At 60.0% G+C, this 20,211-nt stretch overlaps 1 protein-coding gene across 4 annotated transcripts; it reads right to left on the reverse strand.

Annotated features, from left to right (window-relative positions):
* Positions 1-415: 415 nt before the first annotated feature.
* MED24 (mediator complex subunit 24) lies at positions 416-19,622 on the reverse strand. 4 transcript variants are annotated; one of them, XM_049800582.1, is made up of 26 exons: positions 19,551-19,622; positions 19,158-19,296; positions 16,669-16,751; positions 16,101-16,139; positions 14,558-14,631; positions 13,184-13,407; positions 12,496-12,607; positions 11,822-11,972; positions 11,466-11,579; positions 10,712-10,759; positions 10,421-10,503; positions 9,953-10,039; positions 9,509-9,620; positions 8,718-8,860; positions 7,839-7,876; positions 7,058-7,140; positions 5,610-5,788; positions 5,375-5,474; positions 4,833-5,008; positions 4,477-4,741; positions 4,087-4,268; positions 3,689-3,782; positions 3,218-3,317; positions 1,271-1,348; positions 953-1,101; positions 416-793 (listed from the first exon to the last, which is right to left on the reverse strand). In XM_049800582.1, the coding sequence occupies exons 2-26, from the start codon at positions 19,285-19,287 to the stop codon at positions 677-679; spliced, it is 2,961 nt and encodes a 986-aa protein (XP_049656539.1). In that variant the 5' UTR covers positions 19,288-19,296; positions 19,551-19,622; the 3' UTR covers positions 416-676. The 4 variants fall into 4 exon arrangements, with proteins under 4 accessions (XP_049656539.1, XP_049656540.1, XP_049656543.1 ...); XM_049800583.1 differs by lacking the exon at positions 16,101-16,139; XM_049800586.1 differs by lacking the exons at positions 16,101-16,139; positions 16,669-16,751; positions 19,551-19,622 and having other exon boundaries at positions 19,158-19,267.
* Positions 19,623-20,211: the final 589 nt, after the last annotated feature.

A 20,211-nucleotide genomic window follows, 5' to 3' on the forward strand; every position in this document is an offset into this window, starting at 1 on the left:
CAAGGCTGCAGTTACTCACTGGCCGCTGGGTGCCGTGCTCAAAGCCGGGGACGCGGGGTGAACTCATGCTCACGTGGAGGAATTTCCAACAAGAATTTGCTTGCAGCTTACAGCGTGGAAGGAAAGCATCTCCGCTCCACCCAGCTGCACATCTGCAGCTGGCCAGCCGCAGGCACCCGCTCCCCAAGTGGAGCATCACAGGCAGCCCACCGGTCTCCTGGGCTTCTCTGGGGTCAGGGCAGGCAGGTTAGGGACAGAGCAAGTGTGATTTTCCTCCCCTGGCCAGTGCAGGTCTTAGCCACTTGCTCTCCCATCACACCCACCATCAAGCTTGCCCTGAGATGAGGGTTTTGGGAAGCCCCAGGGCCCTGGGCTGCAGTCAGGAAACCAAACAGAAATGAAGCAAAGCCTGGTTGTACAAAAGGACTGAATTAATTATACAAAAAAAGCAGGGGGTTTGTCTCAGTCTCCGAAAGCCCATCGTGAGGCAGCAAGGAGATGTCTCTGGGAGGCCAAATGCAGAGGGAAGCAGCCCCCGGGCAGGGCCAGGCCGAGCCCGCAGTGACAGAGAGCTTGTCCCAGCCATCCCAGTCCCAGCCCAGCATCCAGGTTTTCATGGATTTCCCAGCAGCTGGCTGGCAGCCCTCTCCTGCACAGCAGAAGGGAGGTGCCACGCTCACAGCGCAGCGATGGCCTTAGCAGCGACACGGCGGCCCAGGGGCAGGCTGAGATCCGTGATGGCCAGGACAATTTTGGGACTGGACATGGTGGACACTTTCACCAGCTCTGAAACCTACCCGGAGAGAGAAAAAACACAGCTGACTCACGACAGCGCTGGAGACATGAGAGCCAGGCAGCAGGACTCCCCTGGACGTGCCTGTCTGACCCATGAGACCAGTGTCACAGAGCACCCTGCAGCCATGGAGAAGGATGTCACAGCCGTGGGACTCACCATGGTGAAGGGCATGAACTGGAGGATGCTGCCGCGGCTGCCCTGCTCCAGACAGTCCACGCACTCCTCCATGAACCACTGGACAAACTGGGTGTGGGTGCCAGCCGTCTTGGCCCCCAGGATGGAAGAGATGAGCAGGAAGAGGTTTGCTGTGGAGACAGGGAAACATCAAGAGCCACACCAGTTCAGGGAGGCTGGGGATAGCCCAAGCCTCCTGCAAAGGGGACAGGTCCCCACCAGTGTCGGAATGGCTGGATCCAACCTCATGGCCAGGCCTCACCACTGGGTACCCCCACTGGGATCCAGCCCCACCATTACCTAGCACCCTATTCAGCGGGTCCCTCATGCTGACGGTGTGAAGCTGGGAGGCAGAGAGCGAGCTGCTCATCGAGCGATCTGTTGGGGAGGAGAACACGCATGAGGCTGGGAGGAGGCTGGAACAGCCTCTTGGCCCCCTTGGCCATGCCAACTTGCCCACCCTGGCCAGCTCTGGCCATTCGAGCTCAGCCAGCCCTTGGCCTCGAGGGGGGGCTTTGCCGTGAGCTACCCCACTGAGTGGGAGAGGTTTGGACCACGGTCCTTGGCACCCTCCATACCCAAATGAGGGCAGTCTTTGCTGCTCAGGCACACCAGAGACACACAGCAGGCAGACAGTCTCTGCCTCAGTCACCATCCCTCTCTGCCAGAGTGCAGGCAGCCCTGACAGGCAGCGCAGGCCCACACATGCCTCAGGCATGACAAAGCACAGCAGCCCGGGGAGGTCTCCGCTTGCTGCTGCTGCTGCTCTTGGAGTGTGACACTTCGCTCTTGCACAAGCCAGATTTATTCCGAGTCTGACAAAGTTTAATGACCTCTCCAAAGGGTAAGCGTGAGTGAGACCATGAGTGTGCATCCCTGCTACTCCCTGTTCGGTTTTAATTGCAGCAGTGACTCGTCCCTGACGCTCCGCGAGGGCACGAGCAATGTAATGCAATGTCACGATCAGGAGAGAAGAATAGCGCTCTGCCAAGGCGAAGCGACACACATGCTACACATCCTGTGCACGCTGCCTGCAGCACAGCCGGCTGGGAGGAGCAAGCCAGATGTTCAACAGCTGCACAGCAGCACTCAAATCTCACTCTCAGGGTACAATTTAGTTACCACAACTGAGGCATGTCCAACAGACTAGTAGCAAATCTTGGGACAGACCAAGGGGATTTATCTGACCCAAACTGTGAAGCGCTGCTGGGTGCTCCTGCTGGAGAGGAACTGGGCCATCTCCGGTCCAACTGGACAGGAATTCCCCGGGAATGCTCTTGTTCAGACCCCATAGTACACAGCTACTGTCAAAATCAGCAGGAACCACCTTGTGCCACTCTGAGGATGCTCCCCAAAAAAGCCCTCCCACACTTTTCTCATGGAATCACATGAGTTACGTGGCTGCTGCAGGAAGCAGCATTTCCACATCACTGCAGCAAACAGCCCAAAAAAGTCCTGAATGTCACTGGAAAGAGATGGAACTGCCTCAGAAGTTAAAAAAAGATACTGAAATAAAGGGAAAACCCTATATTTCAACAGTAATGAAACCAACAAAAACCACAGGTTGATGGATGTGTTGAGAACTAATAAATAAAGAGTAGCTTAGAATAAGAGCATCAGGAGAAACAATGACCAAGGAACATCCTGACTCACTGTCCAGGAGTCCAGACAACATACGTGGGAGCCGTGACAGCACCCTGTCACGCCAGGACGGCACGGACACCCCCCGGCATGTCCTGCTGGAGCTGTTGCAACCCGCAGCACTGCGCTGCGGGGACACAGAGACGTGACTGTAGGGACTCATCAGCTCCTCTTGCTGCCTTGTTAACAACAATGGAATTTCAAGATTTAGCCACAGACATCAGGAACGTCACCTCCTGCCACTGTTGCTGCAGCACATCAGCTCTTCAGTCCCATGCAGACTGGCTGGGGGTGACAAGGCTCTAACAAAACCTCCCTGAGCCCCTTGTGCGTGATGCACTGGGTTGGGTGGCAACGTCACGGAGGGAACGTGTAACCTCATCGCCTTTCCTAAGCTGTTCTGATCAGATAAATAAAGAGCCTGACCTTTTCTAAGTGCCAAAGCTCCAGGGTAATTCCACAAAACGCACTCGAGCGTTCTAAATCTTCACCTGGCCAGCTCGGGAAGAGAAGTGGGTTTGTGCCAATACATATTTCACACCCAGAAAAGAGCAGTGAGGCAGGACCGTGCCTTGCCCAGGAGCCACCCTCCCCACTCGCACTTACTGGGGCTGGAGAGGATGTTGGCGTCCTCCTCGTTGGAGCTCAGCAGGCGCATGAGCTTGGAGGGCTGTGTGTCATCCAATGGGAACAGGCTGGTGTAATCCTGGGGGGGCAGAGGGGGTTCAGCCTCACCAGCCTCTCTCCGTGGGGAGAGCCTGGCCCCCTTCCCGGTGCTGATGACCCACCCTGGGCTCTACACAGCCCCATAGCCCAGGACTATGATCTTTGTTCACCCAGAGCATCTCAGCCTGGGCCAACCACATACTGACCATTTCATTACAGCCCCCCGTCCCCAGAAAAGAGAAGGGAAAACCCCATATTTTAAGGTCAAAGGACCTCAGACAGCCCAGAGAATCTGGGCAGGGAGTCTGGTCTCAGCTACCAACTCCTCCTTCCACTATCACCTCCCACAGACATTGCCTGCTCTTGCGCACAGAGAGCCTCCAAACAAACCCTCCTCCAAATCAGACACACCTCAATATCCTCCCGGTGCCTCTTCTTCTGCCTGGCGGATGCCTGGCCCTTGTTGTGGGAGGAGTAGGAGCTCAGGGCACACCAGACAGAGAGCCTGGGAACAAAGCAGGGACACTGCGAGGTACTGCCAGCCCACCTGGATGACAGTGCACGAGCAAGGGAAGACAGCATTGCCCACAGCATGCACTGGGACAGGTCATAACCAATCCCTCCTCAGTGAGAGGCAGCAGGGAATGGGGCCGAGGACACCAACATATCTGCTCCTGTCGGCACTGTGCCAGGGTCAGAGTGGGAACCGGGCAGCTGGGACCCCCGTCCCAGCACAGAGTATCTCCCCATCTTCACTAACAGACTAACCCGCCCCCAAGGAGATGGTGCCCGTGGATCCGGGGTCTTACTTGGCCAGGGCCTTTCCTGGCGGATCCATGAGTGTGTGCCACTTGGAGGAGTCCGTGAGCAGGTTGGGCAGAATGTGGCCCAGCAGGGTCAGTGTCAGCTGCTGCATGTCCAGGCAGAAGATGGCATAGAGCAGCTCCACAGCCCGCAGCGTGTGCTCCTTCCGTGTCTCCTTCAGCAGCTCCTGCGAGGCAGAGGGCAGGGCTGAGGTAGGCATGGGCACGGCTGGGCCTGCCCCACTCACCTCCAGTGCCTGGGACTGTCACAGCAGCCGGCCCAGCCACAGCCAAGACTCCTGGGCGCTAAGAGCACAGGCTAGACCCAGAAGTCCTGGGCTCGACACCCAGCCATGGCGCTGGGGGTCACAGCCAACTCCCTGCTCCACCCCGTACCTTGACCAGGTTGTTGCAGAACCAGTAGACGCCCCCCATGTGCAGCAGGGTGTCGAAGATGTGAATGGAGCGGCTGTCGACCCAGCCCTTCTCCAGCACCTTGGTGAACACGCTTGTCAGCACCTCCTTGATGGGTTTCTTGGGGGGCAGCAGATTCCAGTAGGGTATGGTGTCCATGCCCGTGGAGGGAAACTTGATCTGCGTTGCTGTCTGCTGCAGGACATCCGCACACATGTGCTCCAGGATGGAGCTCATGATCACCACGCTGTGGCGGAGAGACACAGGGTCACGCAGGCCCCGGGAAGTGGGAAGTGGAAGGCAGTAGACAGCACAGTCCCTGGTGCACTGGAGCTCACCGCTCATTATAGAACTGCAGCGTGTTCTCGCCGTGCAGGGGGGTGGCCAGCTGCCGGATCATCTGCAGGGACTTCTCTCGCTCATCCAAGCCCAGCATGCGGACGTGGGCCACCAGCCAGGCCACTGCGCACACCGCCATGCTGCACACCTTCCCCTTGATGTTGTCTGTGATTTTCTAGCAGAGAAGATGAGAGCAGAGGTGGATGAGCACAGATGTGTGGATGCACAGGCTTTATCTCTTCATCACCTCCCAGGACTGTGGGTCCCAACTGAAGGGTCTTTTCCCCTCCATGGGGTGAACCTACCCCTGCCAGCCCCACTGCCACCAACAGCGCAGTTCAGGGCAGCATCAAGGGGCTGGAACCAAGTCAGTTCCCCACCCAAATCACGAAGGAGCCAGCAAGCTCTGCAGTGGCTGCAAGAGCATTCAGGGCAGGAGGACAGAGGACCCCTGCCCTGCTCAAGCCTTAGCCCCTCCTCAGGACACAGCACAGCGCCGGTGCCCCTGCTCTGCCCCACACCATCCCCCTGCCAGGCCCACCTGGATTGACTCAAAAGTGAGGACGCTGTTCTCCCAGGCGTTGAGGATCTCCAGGATGGCAGCTGAGATGCTCAGACATGCCTCATGCCACTTCATCTGCCTGCCAGGGAAGAGAGAGGCAGGGGGGGTTCAGGCACATGGTCAGAGTGGCCACGGGGCCAGGGAAAATGGGGTGGGTGCTTCCACTCTGGTCTACCCTGGCCTGGCAGGGTGGGTGTGCAGGTTGAGCTCTTACACCAGCTTCATCTCGGAGGAGTTGTTGAGGAGGGCGACCAGGGACTCCACCTTGGTGGAGTCGGGGCGGAAGCAGGGGTGGTCAGGGTTGAGGATCTTCCCCTCCTCGGGCATGCAGGTCAGCATCCAGGTCTCGAAGAAGGGCACCTCGCCTGCCGGGCTCAACTCCGACAGGATCACCTGAAAGAGAACCGACACAGGGTCTGCCACGCGGTCTTCATCATGCAGGGATCCTGCTGGGGACCCTCACCCGGGGGACGACGACGGGACACCCCTGCCCTGGGGAGCTCAGGGCCAGGGGAACAGCGCCGCCCTGTGGCAGGCACTGGTCAGCTCCCAGTAAGGCACTGGTTTCCAGCCTGTGGGCTGTGGTCTTCCCCTCTCTACCAGAGGACTTCCCCGGGGGACCACGGCCCATCTCCACGCAGCGTTCCAACGGCTTCCCTCGGGAAGATGCCAGGACAGGACCAGTCCCGAGGGGCTGCGAGGATGGCGGGGGCGGGGGGGGGGAATGTCACCATGTCCTGCCCAGAAAGGGCCACTGTTCCCCCGACCGCTGAGCTGTGCTCAGGGTCCCCAGCGCTGGGGCCGGCTGACCCACGGCTCAGCGGGATCGGGGCACACAGCCCAGCTGGCAGCCAGCTGGGAGGGCTCCCCGGGGGGGACACGAGCTGGGAATCCCATACGCTGCTTCCTCCCTTCAGCCCACCATCACCCAAGGGACACTATTTTTGTCAAAAAAGTTTTGCACATCTGTTCAGCAGCAGCTGGTCAGGAAAGTCGCTCTGGGCCAGACTAGGGGAATGAGACCTCATCAGACAGCCCCGGGCACGTCCGCTCCAAGCTGCCTCCAGCCAGGACTCCCCCTCCCTGCTCCCCAGGGTCGGCTGGGCAGGATCCCTCCCGCTCGCCTTTTGCTCCCTCTCCATGTTCCCGGTATTCCGGTATCATTTCACCTCCCAACACACACAGATGTTGAAACCTGGAAAATTTTCATGCAACCAAATTGCTGTTTCCTGAGTGGGGCTGCAAGTTCCTCCTCTCATAGGGGAGGGCTGACGCTCAGCCTGGCTGCATGCCCCCCCCAGCCAGCACCAAACCAGAGGGGCAACGATGGGAAAAGCCCGGTGAGATCAGAGCCAGTCTGGAAAGGGTGCGGAGGCGGCGTTCCCACCGATACCACGGTACCATAAAGGCAGTACAACCAAAGCCCTCAGGAAGGCTGCAGCCACCCCTGCTCCATCGCCTGGCACTGACAGACCCTGCAGGGACAGATTTCTACCTGCACCAGGTGAAAGGCACTGGGTGCTTTACCCCACACAGCGAGGCAGCTGCGGGGATGGCAGGGACAGTGGCAGTGGCAGGCTGGCCGCTAGAGGAGGCTGGCAGGCTGCAGCACACCAGCTGCGCTCGCAAGGTCAGAGCCCCAGCCCCTCAGAGGATGCTCACCTCCGAGCCGTAGGTCTGGGCCACATGGCACAGCATGAGGAAAGAGATGTCGAAGAGCAGGGCACGAACTGGGGCTGATTTGGCTGAGGGAGCAGAAACAAAGACCTTGGGGATCTCCAGCCTTGGCACAAGGAGGAAGGCAGGAACCCTGTGAGCTTGGGGGCCGGGACCCTGCTTCCTCCAAGCTGCTTTTTTAACCCCCAAGTGCTTGTGTGCGAACAAGGGCTCCAGGGGATGTGCCAAGTGGCTCCCTCCACCCCGACTGCCCCTGCTTGAGTCCCCAGAGTGGCTTTGGCCTCCCCTTTGACAGCCCCAGCCCACCCCCAGGCTCCCACCACGCCATGGAAGGTCAGAGCACTCAGCAAATTTCATCACACGCAAATGCAGTCAGAGTCCTTATCTCAGGCTCTGTGCTGACACATCACCCCTTCCAGGGAGGGAGCCGGGACATGGCTGGCCCCAAGGGGCCCTGCGGGCTGGGCTGGGGAGAAGGAGCTCTTCCCCTGCAAGCAGGGAACACCCCACATTTGGGATGGACATGCATGTGCCATGCGTGAGGGCAGCGGGTCCCTGGGAGCCCAGTTCCCTGCTGGCACCCAGCCACGTGCCCCTGTGCCGGGCTCCCTGCCAGCAGCCCCCAGCCGGGCCCGGCACAGCTCGGCTCACTCTGGCGCCGCAGCCAGTCCCAGCTTAATCCAGCCGGGCCCCACAGTGTCCCAGCACGTGGCGGCGGGGGGAGCGCAGCTCGAACCACCCCACACATGGATGCGCACGCACTTACAGCCTTCTCCAGTGATGTGCTTCGTGAATTCATTCAGCCTAGAGGGGGCAGAGAAAGCTGCAGTCAAGCATTACCATTGCATGAAACAGGCCTCTTCCCATCCCCAAGACAGGCGGGGGGCTGCCCCTGCCTGCAGACCCCTTCCTGCACCCCATCCCAGCATCCAGCTCTGTGTCCCGCATGGAGGAATAGGGTGGGCAGGGACTGAAGCGGAGCCCGGCTCCGCAGACACCCTCTGGCACAGCAGGGACAAGCTGCCTCCTCCCTTTGCCTCTGCTCCCCTGCAGCAAAACAGGTCCAGCAACGCTGCTTTTCCCCACACCCACTCGGCCCAGCATTTGAGTGCGTCCTCTTACCAGAGCCGGCTCTGCCCGGCTGTGTGGGGATTTCTGAGCACAGCCCTGTCCATACCTCAGTGGCATGAACCCCCAAACAGAGCGAGCACAGCAGGGCCATGCACCCCGCCCGGCTGGCGTGGTTCAAGCTGCCTCAGGCCTCCCTGCTCCAGGAAGCCCGTCACGCAGCCCCACGCGTGCTGGTGCATCTGCTTTAACCAGGACACAGGCATCTGGGGACCGAAGGTGCACACACAGCAAGCGCCCTGGATCCGAGGCTGTGCCAGTGCTTTCAGTTCTCTTAATACCCTTAAACCAAACTGACTTTGATTCTCTGCCCTGTTCACGCAGAAGCAAAGGAGATGGGGTGCTGTAGGGTGCAGTCTCCCTGAGATCCCAACCCTCTCCAGGGCTCTGCTGGATCCAGTGCTGGCACTGGGCCAGAGGCACATCCAGCTCTGTCTGGGGGAGAGCTTGAGGGGGCTGCCCGCTCACCCCAGTCCCACTGTTCACCAGGGACAGTGTCATCCAGGTGGACACTCACTTGATGAACTTCCGAGCAAAGGATTTCAGCTTGCCGGTCGCTGCTGCTGCTGCCAGCAGCAAGTCCAGGCTCTTCCCAGACAGCATATGACCCAAGACCCCCAGCAAACCCTCGGGGGACTTGGAGTGATCCGCATCCATGGTCTACAAAAAAAATACAGGAAAGACAAGTCACGGGGAATGTGTGCTACAGAGCAGCAGTAGAACTCTGGCTGTGGGAGCAAAATTGATCGGCTGCCAGAGCTGTCCCGTGAGGCCTCGATGAGCAGAGACCCACAGGGCTCGGCAGGGTGGGGATGGAGCCCTCTGTGCCCCAGACACCACAGGGCACAGTGCAGGGGAGAGCTGCAGCAGACTGGGGCAGCACGACCAGGAGCAAAACCTCCTCTCGCACTCAGCAGCAGCGAGGCAACCAGAGTGACGCAGGGACAGGGACTTGGGGACGGGAGGGGGGACGGATGGCAGGGGGGAGTCCCCAGAGAACAGAGGAGAAGCACGCAGGGAAGCGGCTAGGAGCAGGACAGGCAGAGCTGGCTGGGCTCAGGCTGCTGGCACTGACAACAATGTGCTGTCTGATGGCTCCTCCGGCTTTCCTGGGAAGGAGGAGGAGAGGTCCTGGTCTCCACAGCAGAGCGGCAAGGCTGGGAGTGATTCCTCCATTCCTCCATCCCAGTGCAGGGGGAGATCAGGCACCTCCCAACCACCCCAGCTGCCTGGTGAGACCAGTGCTGCTGGAAACAGGCTCTGGAGCTGAGACCAGCCTGCCCAGCATGGATGCAGGAGGGGCCTCACCTTCAGGATGTTGGTGACAGTCGGCTCAGCCCTCAGGATGAGCCCCGGGTTTGGCTGGATGTTGGCATTCTCTGCTGATTTCAAGCGTGGAGCGTGTTCTCTGTCCGCTGTCCTGGGGGATCCGCAAAGAAGGGCCAGTGAGCAGGAGTTCGTCACCCTGTTTCACTCCTCCCCATGCTCAGCCACCTCCCACCCACCTCCACCATCAGCACCCCTGAGGGAAGGCCACCACCTCAGGCCACCAACAGCTGCCACTCTGAGAGGACTTTGACTGTACTCAGCCTGTCACTGAAAGCAAAGCCTTGTCCCTCCAGGCCACAGTGTCCCAGCTACAGGACAGCCAGCAGCATCATAGCTGTTCTTTTATGCTCCCCCCTCAAGAAGGACAGCAAGAAAAGGTGCTCCAACCCCACTTGGTTATCCAGACTTTTGAGGGGCCTGTACCGTTTGGCAACCAGGTTGGTCATGTTGGCCTCCGAAAGCAGCCCTTGCTTGCTGCACTCCTGCAGGAGTAGACTCGTGCAGTCACAGCTGGAAGAGAGAGGAAAGTGCTAGCCTGAGGGACAGCATTCCCACTGCCCCAGGCAGAGCCACAGGGCAGGGGGACTCCTGGGTTGCCCTCTTGGCCCTACTCCCACCCGTCTGAGGATGCTGCAGGGCCAAAAGCAGCTCCAGATATCACACAGCATCACTAACACGTGAATCAGCTGCCAGACACTTACTGCCTTGCTCATTTGGCAGCATCAGGTCCCCAGGAAGAAGGAACTGGATCAGGAACTCAAAAAGCCTTGCCAGGAGCTGCCCCAGCACCCCGTATCACAGCTCCCAACAGAGAGGACAGGTTGATTGTGGCACTGACTGGCCACAGGCTCATAATGCTGCAGGTCAGCCCCAGACATGGCGAGCACTTACTTGCATCGCTGATCTGCTTTGTCAAGCAGAGGCGTCAGCTTCAGCAGGAATTCGAAGGCACAGTTCACATCCTCAGTGAAGTCCTGCCGTGCACAAAGCCAAGCACTCAGCTCAAAGCGCTGCTGACACAAGCCCACCTTCCCCTCCCATGCCGCCTTGTCCTTTAGAGGAAGGGTTTTAGGACATAGACGGTTTCCTACCCCAGCTACCCCCACACAGCTCTGGCCAGGCACCGGCACCATCACGACAAACACAGCTCACTTGTGCACACAATGACAGCCCTCAACTCACCTTCTCCCCTTGGGGATACTTCTTGAGTTTAACCAGGACCTGGGGGATCTGAAAGACACAGGGCATGGATGTGACCAATTGAGGCAGACCCCATTCCACAGCCAGGACCTCCCAGCCACACAGGCAGCAGGGGCCCACGCGAAACAGGCCAGCAAGCAGCTGCTTTCCCAGCCCAGGGATAGGAGCCATCTCTGGAGCAGCCTGTGCACCCAGGGGACTCTGTGCCCCTGTGTCCCCTCTGCAGGGCCCTTCCACCATCACAGGGAGCCACAGGGCATGGCCACCTCTCAACACCCAGGCAGGGAATTAAGGCTGCAAAGAAGCCCAGCACAGGCCAGAGCATGCATCAGGCCTGAAATCAGACGCAGATCCCTTTTGTCTGGTACAAAGAAGGGAGGTGAAGCAGACTGCTCCAGGGCTGCCCACCACTGAGCTGTGGGAGCATAGGCCCCAAGGCTGCTGTATCATCCTTCAAAGGCCACAATTTCCCCCAGGGAAACATCTCAGGAAAGCCACGCTGCAAAACAAAGTGGTGCTGGGCTGAAAAGTGGCCCTGGACAGCAAAGCTGACGCTCAGTGGGTTGCAGGAGGGCTGCTGCAGGCTCAGCCAGGGCATGGGGGGACCTCGAGGGGCAAGCTGTGGTAGAGGAGAGGAGAGCTAATTGCTCTGCCAGGCTTCAGCACTCAGCAGGGGAAAAGGCAGCAACAGGCTCAGAGTTTGGAGCGCTGCACTCACGGCAGGGCTGGGCCGTACCTTCAGGAAGGTGAAGGCTGTCCACTTCAGCTCCTCTGTGCCCTCCGGGGACTCGATGAGGCCCACAAAACAGGCCTTCCAGATCTCCAGCACGAAGAGCGGGGAGGGGATGCGCTGCAGGGCACACAGACAAAACCCTCCAGTGCTGGAAAGGCAATAAAGCACCTCCCCCAACCTCAGCCAAACCCTGAACCCCCTGTAAAGGTGTTGATGGGCTCACGCTGCTCCCTGCAGCTGCGCCCATACCCTTGGACCAGGATCAGCACAGGGAGGTACACAGCACAGAGCTGTAGCGAGGCCCTGGTCCCACAGCCCCAGGCCACCCTGAGCAGGAGAACAAGATGCCACTTCTGTACCTGCATCCTCTTCACCATCATCAGCTGCTCTACCAGCGGCTGGGTCTCTCCCGTGAGGTTCATGGTGCCCTCCAGCAGCACCACAGCATGCACAGTGGGGAAGCCAGTCTTGTTCAGCTGCTCGGAGTGGACCGAGAGCATGGTGGGGATACTGGGTGGGAGACAACAGCACAGGGTCACTGGAGCCTTGCAGGGACATATCCTTGCTCCTCCTGTCCCATCGTCCTTTCCCGGCCAAGCCCTTCACCTTTGCTGTCCTGCATCTCTCTGGTGCATGACAGCCTGTAGCTCCTGTGCCCTGCAGAGGAGTCCCTGGGCACAGCCAAACCCCTGTGCCACAGCCTGGGCCCTGGGAGCAGCTCTGGGGGAATCCAGAGCAGGGACAGCAGCTCTGGTGTGGCCAGAGCAGCTGAGAGATGGCAAGGGTCCCCAGGGTCACCAGAGGAGCAACCACTGGGTAAGACCCCTTCACAGCTAGTCACCACTAGCCCTGTCCCCTCTCCTACACCAGGGCTTCTCATCAGCCCCAGCCCACTGCTGGTGCAGGGGTCCATGCTGGGAAGGGACAGGAAAGCAGGGAGCAAGCCTGGAGGGAGGCAGGAGGCTCTCAGCCCCAAGAGCAGGACTTAGACCCATTTTACCGTGAGCCCGTGGAGACAGCAACACAAAGCTACCTCTTGATGAGGGAGACACAGTCGTCAGCCTGGCTTCGCAGCGGGGAGTTACTGAGGCTGTTCAGGTTCTCCCCCAGCTTGATGAGGGATTGCTCCACAGTGCTCCAGGAGGCTGGGGAGGGAAGGCAGGCACTCAGTGGTGGGGACAGTGACATGCTGAGAAGCTTGGCTGGCTCCAAGGCCCATGGCAGCACAGAGGGCCTGCCAAGGCTGGGGCTCCCTGCCAGGCCCCACGGTGAGCAGTTTGGTGCACCTCCGCGAACCCAAGCCGAGGGCCTGTGTGCCACCCAGCAGTTCCTGCTTCAGGCTCAGCCTGGCACACCCTCTTGGCCAGATGCAGGCACCAACCAAAGGTGCAGGGCTGTGCCAGGCACACTGGTGGAGCACAGGGCCCGCCACGCGCCCAGGAACAGCTCACACAGCCTTCACATTAATTCTGCTCTTCTTCCAAGGGCAGCATGGAGGGGAGGGGGCAGAGGGTGGCATGGAGCCAGGGAGGAGACAGTTACAGCAACAGGGCTGGAAGACGGATGGGCTTGGAGCTGCAGGGACAATGCGGCAGGAGCCAGGCTGGGGGAAGGGAGAGGTGGCAATGACATCTCCCCAGGGCCAGCAGCAACTAGGAGGAAGCCCTGGCAGCGGCCACAGGCAGAGCACGCCACAGGGCAGGGCAGGGGCAGCAACATACACGTCTCCTCCAGCTTGGCGATGTGGATCAGGGCGCGGTTCTTGGTGCTGCCGAGCATCTTCTCCAGCCGCTCCAGACACATCTTCAGCTGGTTCTCAGCTGCTGCCTGCTCCAGCGTCTCCTTCACCTTCTCGGTGTAGAAGGCCGCGCAGCGCAGGAGCCAGTTGAGGGCACTCATCAGCGCCCGGCAGAGGCCAATGCACTCCTCTGCTTTGCCGTGGCAGCTGGGAAGGGGAGAGAAACAGGACCATGCTCGCCGTGGGCTGGCCTTCTGCCCCCAGGGAAACTGAGGCACAGAAACAGGGTGGGCTGGGGAATCCAAACCCACGTCCTGTGCTCCCAGCTCCTCTGCCACAGATCCCAACCTGCTCAGCCTGTGAGCATTCCTGCTGTGCCAGGGGAAATAAAGTCTCCCCAGTGCAGCCTCCTCTCTGGCCACTCTACTACAGGGAAAGTTTCCAAGCCTCTAATCAAATTATCTTGCTAAGAGAGGCTCAGCATTGATCAATGTGCTGTGAGAGGTGAACGCTTTCCCCTCCTGATGCACAAATCATTGGGGCCAGAAGTTTTGATCAAATTAAGCAGAGGATCAGATTAGGCAGGGACTGGATTAAGTGGCCGGCTCTGCAGTTGGCCAGCAACAACTCCTTGTCAACATCTGTGACTGATGCATATTCATTGCTGCTGCTTCATTTCATGTAATTGAAGAGCTGCTACCTTCAGCCTTCCTCCTCCTCCCACTGCCCCCTGCTACATGCTTTCTGCTCTGGCCTCCCAGAAGAGGCTGTCAGGGGTTAACAGGAAGATTTCTGAGCTTTCTAAAAAAGTTTTTGTGGCCTGAATTGTCTGGACTCCCCTGGGTCCTGCAACACCAGCGGAAGAGCACGAAGCAAAACAAGGCAGCTGCCTGGAGCGTCTAGGGCAGCACAGGCAGGACTGTGAGCACTGGCAGACAGGGACATGTAGACAGGGTCCTGGGAAGCTGCAGAGGCCACTCGAGAGAAAGGAAATGCTCTGAGGGGACAGATGCCCTCAGGCCACAGGGCTTACGCCCACCCCTATCTACCTGAGCTGGGCAGGAATATCACAGCAGAGACATTTATCCCGGAATACATGGGTTTCTTGCAGCTTCCCACAAAGCTAGTGGGGTTTTGGACTCCCTCTGCTCTCCCCATGCTGGGACTCGTATGGCAGCCCAGCCCAGGGCAGCCGGAGGGGGACAGCAGTTTGGGAACAGACACAGAGCTGGAGGGGGAACCTGGCTCTCTCTGCCAGGGTGGGTACCCTGGGCTCACCCAGGCCCTACCAGCTCCCATTACTGCCCACGGTACAGCCTGGGGCCGAGATGGCAGGGCTGGAAGGGCCACACCATACCTGAGGCGGTCACAGAACATGTCCATGATCTCCAAGAGCGACTGGACACACAGGTCCCGGGAGAAGTCATCAAACTAGAGCAGGAGAAGAAGGAGGTATTTCAGATGGGGGCTGCCAAGCTCCAGCAGCTCTGAAAACAAACTCAACCCCTTCCTTCAGGAGCTGGGCCGGGCGCTGCTGGCCACAGGATGCTCGCCCTGGCAGCTGCCCAGCAGCCACTCAAATGAGAACTAGGTCAGGGCTGTCCAACGGCTGGGTCATGCCCTCCCGGGGTTGCGGGAGGCAACCGGGCCATGGCAGCGGGGACGAGGCTAGGTTTTCTCGGCAGCCTCCCCGAGACGGCAGCGGGGGCCTGAGCTCCGCTCCCCGCCGGCTGCTTTGACGCGGCGGTGGCTCGGCGCCAGCCCGCGTGCCCACCCCCGGCTCGGCAGGGCTGGCAGCGCACGCCAACAGCCCGGCTGGCCGCAGGGCCGGGAGGGCGGTGGGCAGCAGAAGCGCGGCCCCCCGCCTCCACGCAGAGCAGATGGGGCCGCCCCGCCGGGCCGGAGCTAGCCTGCAGGTCTGCTCTCAGCCCACGCTGATCTGAAGGAGGAAGCCTCGGCTGTCAAGGTCAGCTCTCTGCCTGCCCTGCCGGAACGGGCAGCGACGCACGACCAGGGGAACGGCAACGAGCCTGTGCCGTTTGGAGCAGACCTGCTGCTGAGCTCGGTGTCAGCCAGCCGTACGCTGGCTCTGCCCTCCCCTGGGAGCATGCCCACCACCCCAGATTGGTGCTGAGCCCCGCTGGAGGGGTCCCCACCCTTGCCGGGGCTTTGCAGCACATTTACGGCACAGCTCCAAGCTCAGCCTGCGGCACCTCAAAACGACGCCAGCATCGCGTGGCTACCAGCGCCTTTCTCCTCCCGTCCCCCAGTTACAAGGAGGCGGGAGGAGAGAAATTATTCTCCCTTATATTATTCTTGCTTCAGATCAGAGGTCGCCCTGACAAGGCTAGTGCCCAGGGAGGGGGGGGGGGGGCCTGACGCAGCCTGCAAGGGGCTGCTACTCCCCACGAAGCGGCGAAGGGGATGCCGAGCACTCATGGGAAGCCAGCAGGGTGGGCAGCCACAGCCGCGTTGACTCGGGTGCTGGCAGCCCTCCCTCTTGAACGGCGCTGCTTTTCCATCGCCAGCTCTGGATCCCCACGGTGCTGCCAGCGCCGCCGGCCACAGAGGGATGTGGTTTCCGGCAGCCGGGGCGTGGTTTACATGCAGGGCGCTGCGGGGCAGGAGCCTGCCAGGCCCCACACGACGGAGGGATGAGGCTTTCACACCCGCAGCTGTCCCCAAAACCAGAGCGGGACCTGCCAGGTGCAGCGGCAGCCTGTCCCCAGCGGGACACAGAAGGACTCGGGCGCTAATCTGCACTGTCTGACCACTGCTGACTCAGCAGAGGATGTCGTTTTCCACTTGACCTATATTTGGTGGGAGTTGTGGGGAGGGAAATGGATACGTGGCTCATAGCTAAAGAGAAAAACCTCAGACAGCACCTGTCAGAGCCGTACCTTGCTGATGGCCGTCAGGACTGTGGAATAAGACACCATCTACGAACAAAACACAAAACCAAAACAAACCCGGTGCAGCAGCGTGTTAGCGGGTGACGTTTGCCAGTGCAGTGCTCGTTGCTGAGGAACAGCAAGGTCAGGGCACGGCCTCGCTGCCTGTCACCACAGACGGGGCTGGGGCGCTGACCCGGCACAAATCCAAACAGACATTTTTAGGTGATCGCTGATTTGTTTCACACAAACTTTAGGCAATATTAAATGCCGTGCTAAGAAAGCGCAGAGCTTACAGCGAGCGCAGAGGCTCTCGGAGGGCAAGGATTTCCACCCTGCATGCAGCCAGGCGATGGGCAGAGGCTATTTAGAGAAACATCCCTGCCTCGGGCACGCGCTGAGCCCTCCACCGCCTGCCCAAGCCCAGGAGAGGCACAGATGGGAGATTCGGGGTGTCTGCCCGGCACCGACTCCGCACCCTGGTTTCTTTGCCCACCTGCTAACTGGGGCTGCGAGGCAACACCCAGGAGCGTCTGCAGCGCGAGGCAGGGAGGCAGCATGCGGGGAGTGTCATTACCTGGGAGCTGATAGCGTATTTCAGGTAGGACAAGATAAGTGGGTTCGGTGATGGCCCAATCATCGCCTGCTCCAGAAGAGCCTCTGCAAGCAAAGGAGAGGGGCCAGGAGGTCCCAGTTCAGCACGTACACAGTGCGGGGACACACAGACACACGCTCTGCCCTCATCCCACAGGAAAGGTGGCAAGGACAAATTGTGCTAACCACAGTGACTCTGCACCGCTCTTCCCTGAAATTAACTGAATCCCACAACTTTCTAATCCCCAACGGCAAAAGCCAGTAAATAATTCAGGCAGTGCAAGCAGCCTCCTGCTAACTCAGCTCTCCCCGGGCACCCTGGCCCTGAAACAGCGCCTGCTGCTCTCCAAACACGTTCCCCTTCCTCCCACGTCCTGCCCAGGAGGCTCTCGCATCCTCTGCCGAGTGACTTTTGCTCTGGCACCTGGGGCTGAACTCCAGGCAGACAGTCCCTCTCAGCTGGGACCAGCCCTGCATGTCTGGCCCTCCCTGCCGCCGGCTGCCTGCCAGCACTGGCCCGTGGATGCTGGAGGGGCTCTGCCCGTCCTATCTGCTCAGTCAAGCCTTTAATTGACCATTTGAACTATGGCAGAGCACAGGAACCACCTCCCGAAAGCAGGCCCCGGGCTGCAGCACGGGCTGTAAGTAGGTCAAAGCACCCAGATGCAAGAGGGGGCAGCAGCCATTTGGGAAGTCGTCGCCCCAAAGACAAGGAGGAGCAGCAGCCATCGCCGGATCCCGACTGCGGGAGCAGGAGACTCCCTGGGTCTTGCTCAAAGGCTGAGACCTTGGCCAAAAGCATCTCAGCTCGAGGACAGAAGGCTAATGGCAGCCTTCCCCTCCCCATCTAATCAGGGAGTGTCAACACGAGCCAGCCACATGCTGTTACCCACTGCAGACGTGTCAGCATAGATTTGCTGGGCACCGCCGTGATCCTGGCAGCTCGTGCCAGCTTTTCCTCCTTTGTAGTTTAAATCTGAAAGGCATGAGCTTGGGAAAGGACAGCTCTAGGGCTGCAGTGAGGGAGGCAGCGGTTGTTACAGCCATCGGGGCCTCAGGAACAGCCTCCCTGTATGCCCACCAAACTCCGTGCTGCCCAGGACAGTGTCGGCAGCATCCTCCTTTTTAAGTTCACTTTTGCAGCGGGAAAAAAGGAACCTGGCTCCCTTCCCCTCCTTGCAGAGGGGCTGCCCTCCAATGAAGCCCGGGCTAACAAGCCTTTCCCTGGATAAGAGTTGGTCAGGAGAAACCTGTTTCTACAGAAATCATAGGTACCCCACTTTTGGGGGTTACGCAGATGGGCCCATATCAAACATCCCGTGAGCCTCACTGCCCCAGTGAGCAGAGCACAAGCCGGTCCCACCGGGCCAGGAACAGGCACCGGGGAGCCCCGGGGACCAGCTGGCCAGCAGCAGGGCCAGCCCTCAAGCCAAGCACACACACACCCCCCCATCCCCCAGTGCTATGCTCGCAGCCCCCGCTCCCCCGGCTGTGCCAGCTCTGCCGAGCAAATCTGTCACCCCACTGCCACAGCCAGGCCCCACAGCTCCAGCTCGGCTCCTCCAGCCCCACAAGTCCATGTGCTGACCCCACCACAGGCCACAGCAGGAGGGGGAAAAACCTGGCCTGAGGAGCTCAGCTGTGAGGACATGGTTTGACAAAACCCACCATCACAGGCCAGATGCTGCCAGAAAAATCACTGGTAGGACAGAGAGAGGAAAAAAAGACCCACCAGGGAAAGATTCTCCCCTCAGTGGGGCGAGGAGCCTATGCCAGGGCTATTCCCCTTTAAATCCCCTGGTGCAGCAATTCTCGAGCAGCACTCTGTTTATTTATCCAGGGCTTGCAAACATGCGCTTGCTGCACAGTTAAAAAAAAAACCTAGCAACAAGTTTCTATAATTGGCATAAAAGCCTGGCAAATCTTTAAACCATGGAGCTCAGCAGGTACCAGCGTTTGGCAGGATTTGTGTCAAACGCCCTTGAATAGGGACGGGAAAAGAAATCCTAATAACCGGGGGTGGGAAGCAGCCTTCGGAGCAGCACCTGGCTCCTTTGCAGCACTTCTCACTCCCTTGGCTAGACACATTGATGAGGCAGACGGGGTCAATATCTCCTCTCAGCAAGGGAAACTGAGGCAGCTAGCGGGAACCTGCGTGCAGCCAGGTGGTGAGCAGTGTGGAGACAGAGCGGAGCAATCCCTGTGCTCTGCGCCAGCAGCGTTTCGGCACGTCTCGCTGCAGCCAGCCCTGCCTGGGTGTCCCACCACGCCAACCCTCCACCATCGGCTAAGCTTTAGGCCAGCTTAACCACGGGTCCATCTCTGGGCCAAGCAACGGGACCACCCTGGGCAGCACCAGAGCAAGTAGCCCCAAAACAGAAAGCCCCATCCACCCCAATCCTGCACTCCTGCTCTGCCTCCCAAGCCACTGCCATCCCCCGTGGCTCCCCCAAGCCCCAAGTCCCCCCGGACCTGCCAAGTTGAGGATGTCCCAGGTGGCTCCACGGGGAAAGAACCGCTTCATATTTATGGCCCACTGATAGTCGCTCCATCGCTCCTTCCAGGCCTGCAGGATGGCCTGCTTCAGGTTCACCACCTTCATGGCCGCGCTCTGTGAAAGGAGAGTGTCAGCGCAAGGCTGACAGGCTTTTTTGGGGGGGAAGGGGGGGGAATTTCTGACAAACACCCCCCCCCCGGGGGAAAGGCTGGGGGACAGCAGGTGAGAGAGGCCTAGTGACTCCTGAGGGGAAGGGGAGGCCGCGGACGGGGACCTGGTACCCCTACGGGGCGGGAGGGGGAAGCTCCGGGGCCGGCCACCGCACCTCCGGTCGGCCCCGGAGCTCCCCTCCCCCGGCCACCCCTCACCTTCCCCCAGTACCGCGGCGACCAGCAAACGCTTCCCTCAGCGCCTGGGCACCGCCATGGTGGGACCCGCCATCAAACCGGGCGCTGATTGGACGACGGTAGGGCGCGGCGGGACGCGGGGGCTGCTGGGACTTGTGGTTCGGAAAGGGAGGGGGTGCGAGCAGGGTGCGTGCAAAAGGCGTGGGAGTGCAAATGGATGAGGGTGTAAAGGCGGGGGTTGCAAGCACTGGGGGTGAAAATGGGTGGGGGTGCAAGCGTGGGTCGTGCGAAGGTGTGGGGGTGCAAGTGGAAGGGGGTGCAAATGGATGGGGGTGCAAAGGTGCGGGTGTGCAAAGGTGTGGGTGTGCAAATGGATGGAGCGCAAAGGCATGGGCGTGCAAAGGCGTGGGCGTGCAAGCATGGGGCGTGCAAAGGTGTGGGGGTGCAAATGAACGGAGGTGCAAAGGCATGGGGGTGCAAACGTGTGGGGGTGCAAAGGTGTGGGTGTGCAAGTGGACGGAGGTGCAAAGGCATGGGGGTGCAAATGGATGGGGGTGCAAAGGTGTGGGCATGCAAGCATGGGGTGTGCAAAGGTGAGGGGGGTGCAAATGGATGGGGCTGCAAACGCATGGGTGTGCAAGCACAGTGTGTGCAAAGGCGCAGGGGTGCAAAAGTGTGGGTG

Source organism: Accipiter gentilis, chromosome 5, assembly GCF_929443795.1.
Source record: "Accipiter gentilis chromosome 5, bAccGen1.1, whole genome shotgun sequence".
NCBI lineage: Eukaryota > Metazoa > Chordata > Aves > Accipitriformes > Accipitridae > Astur > Astur gentilis.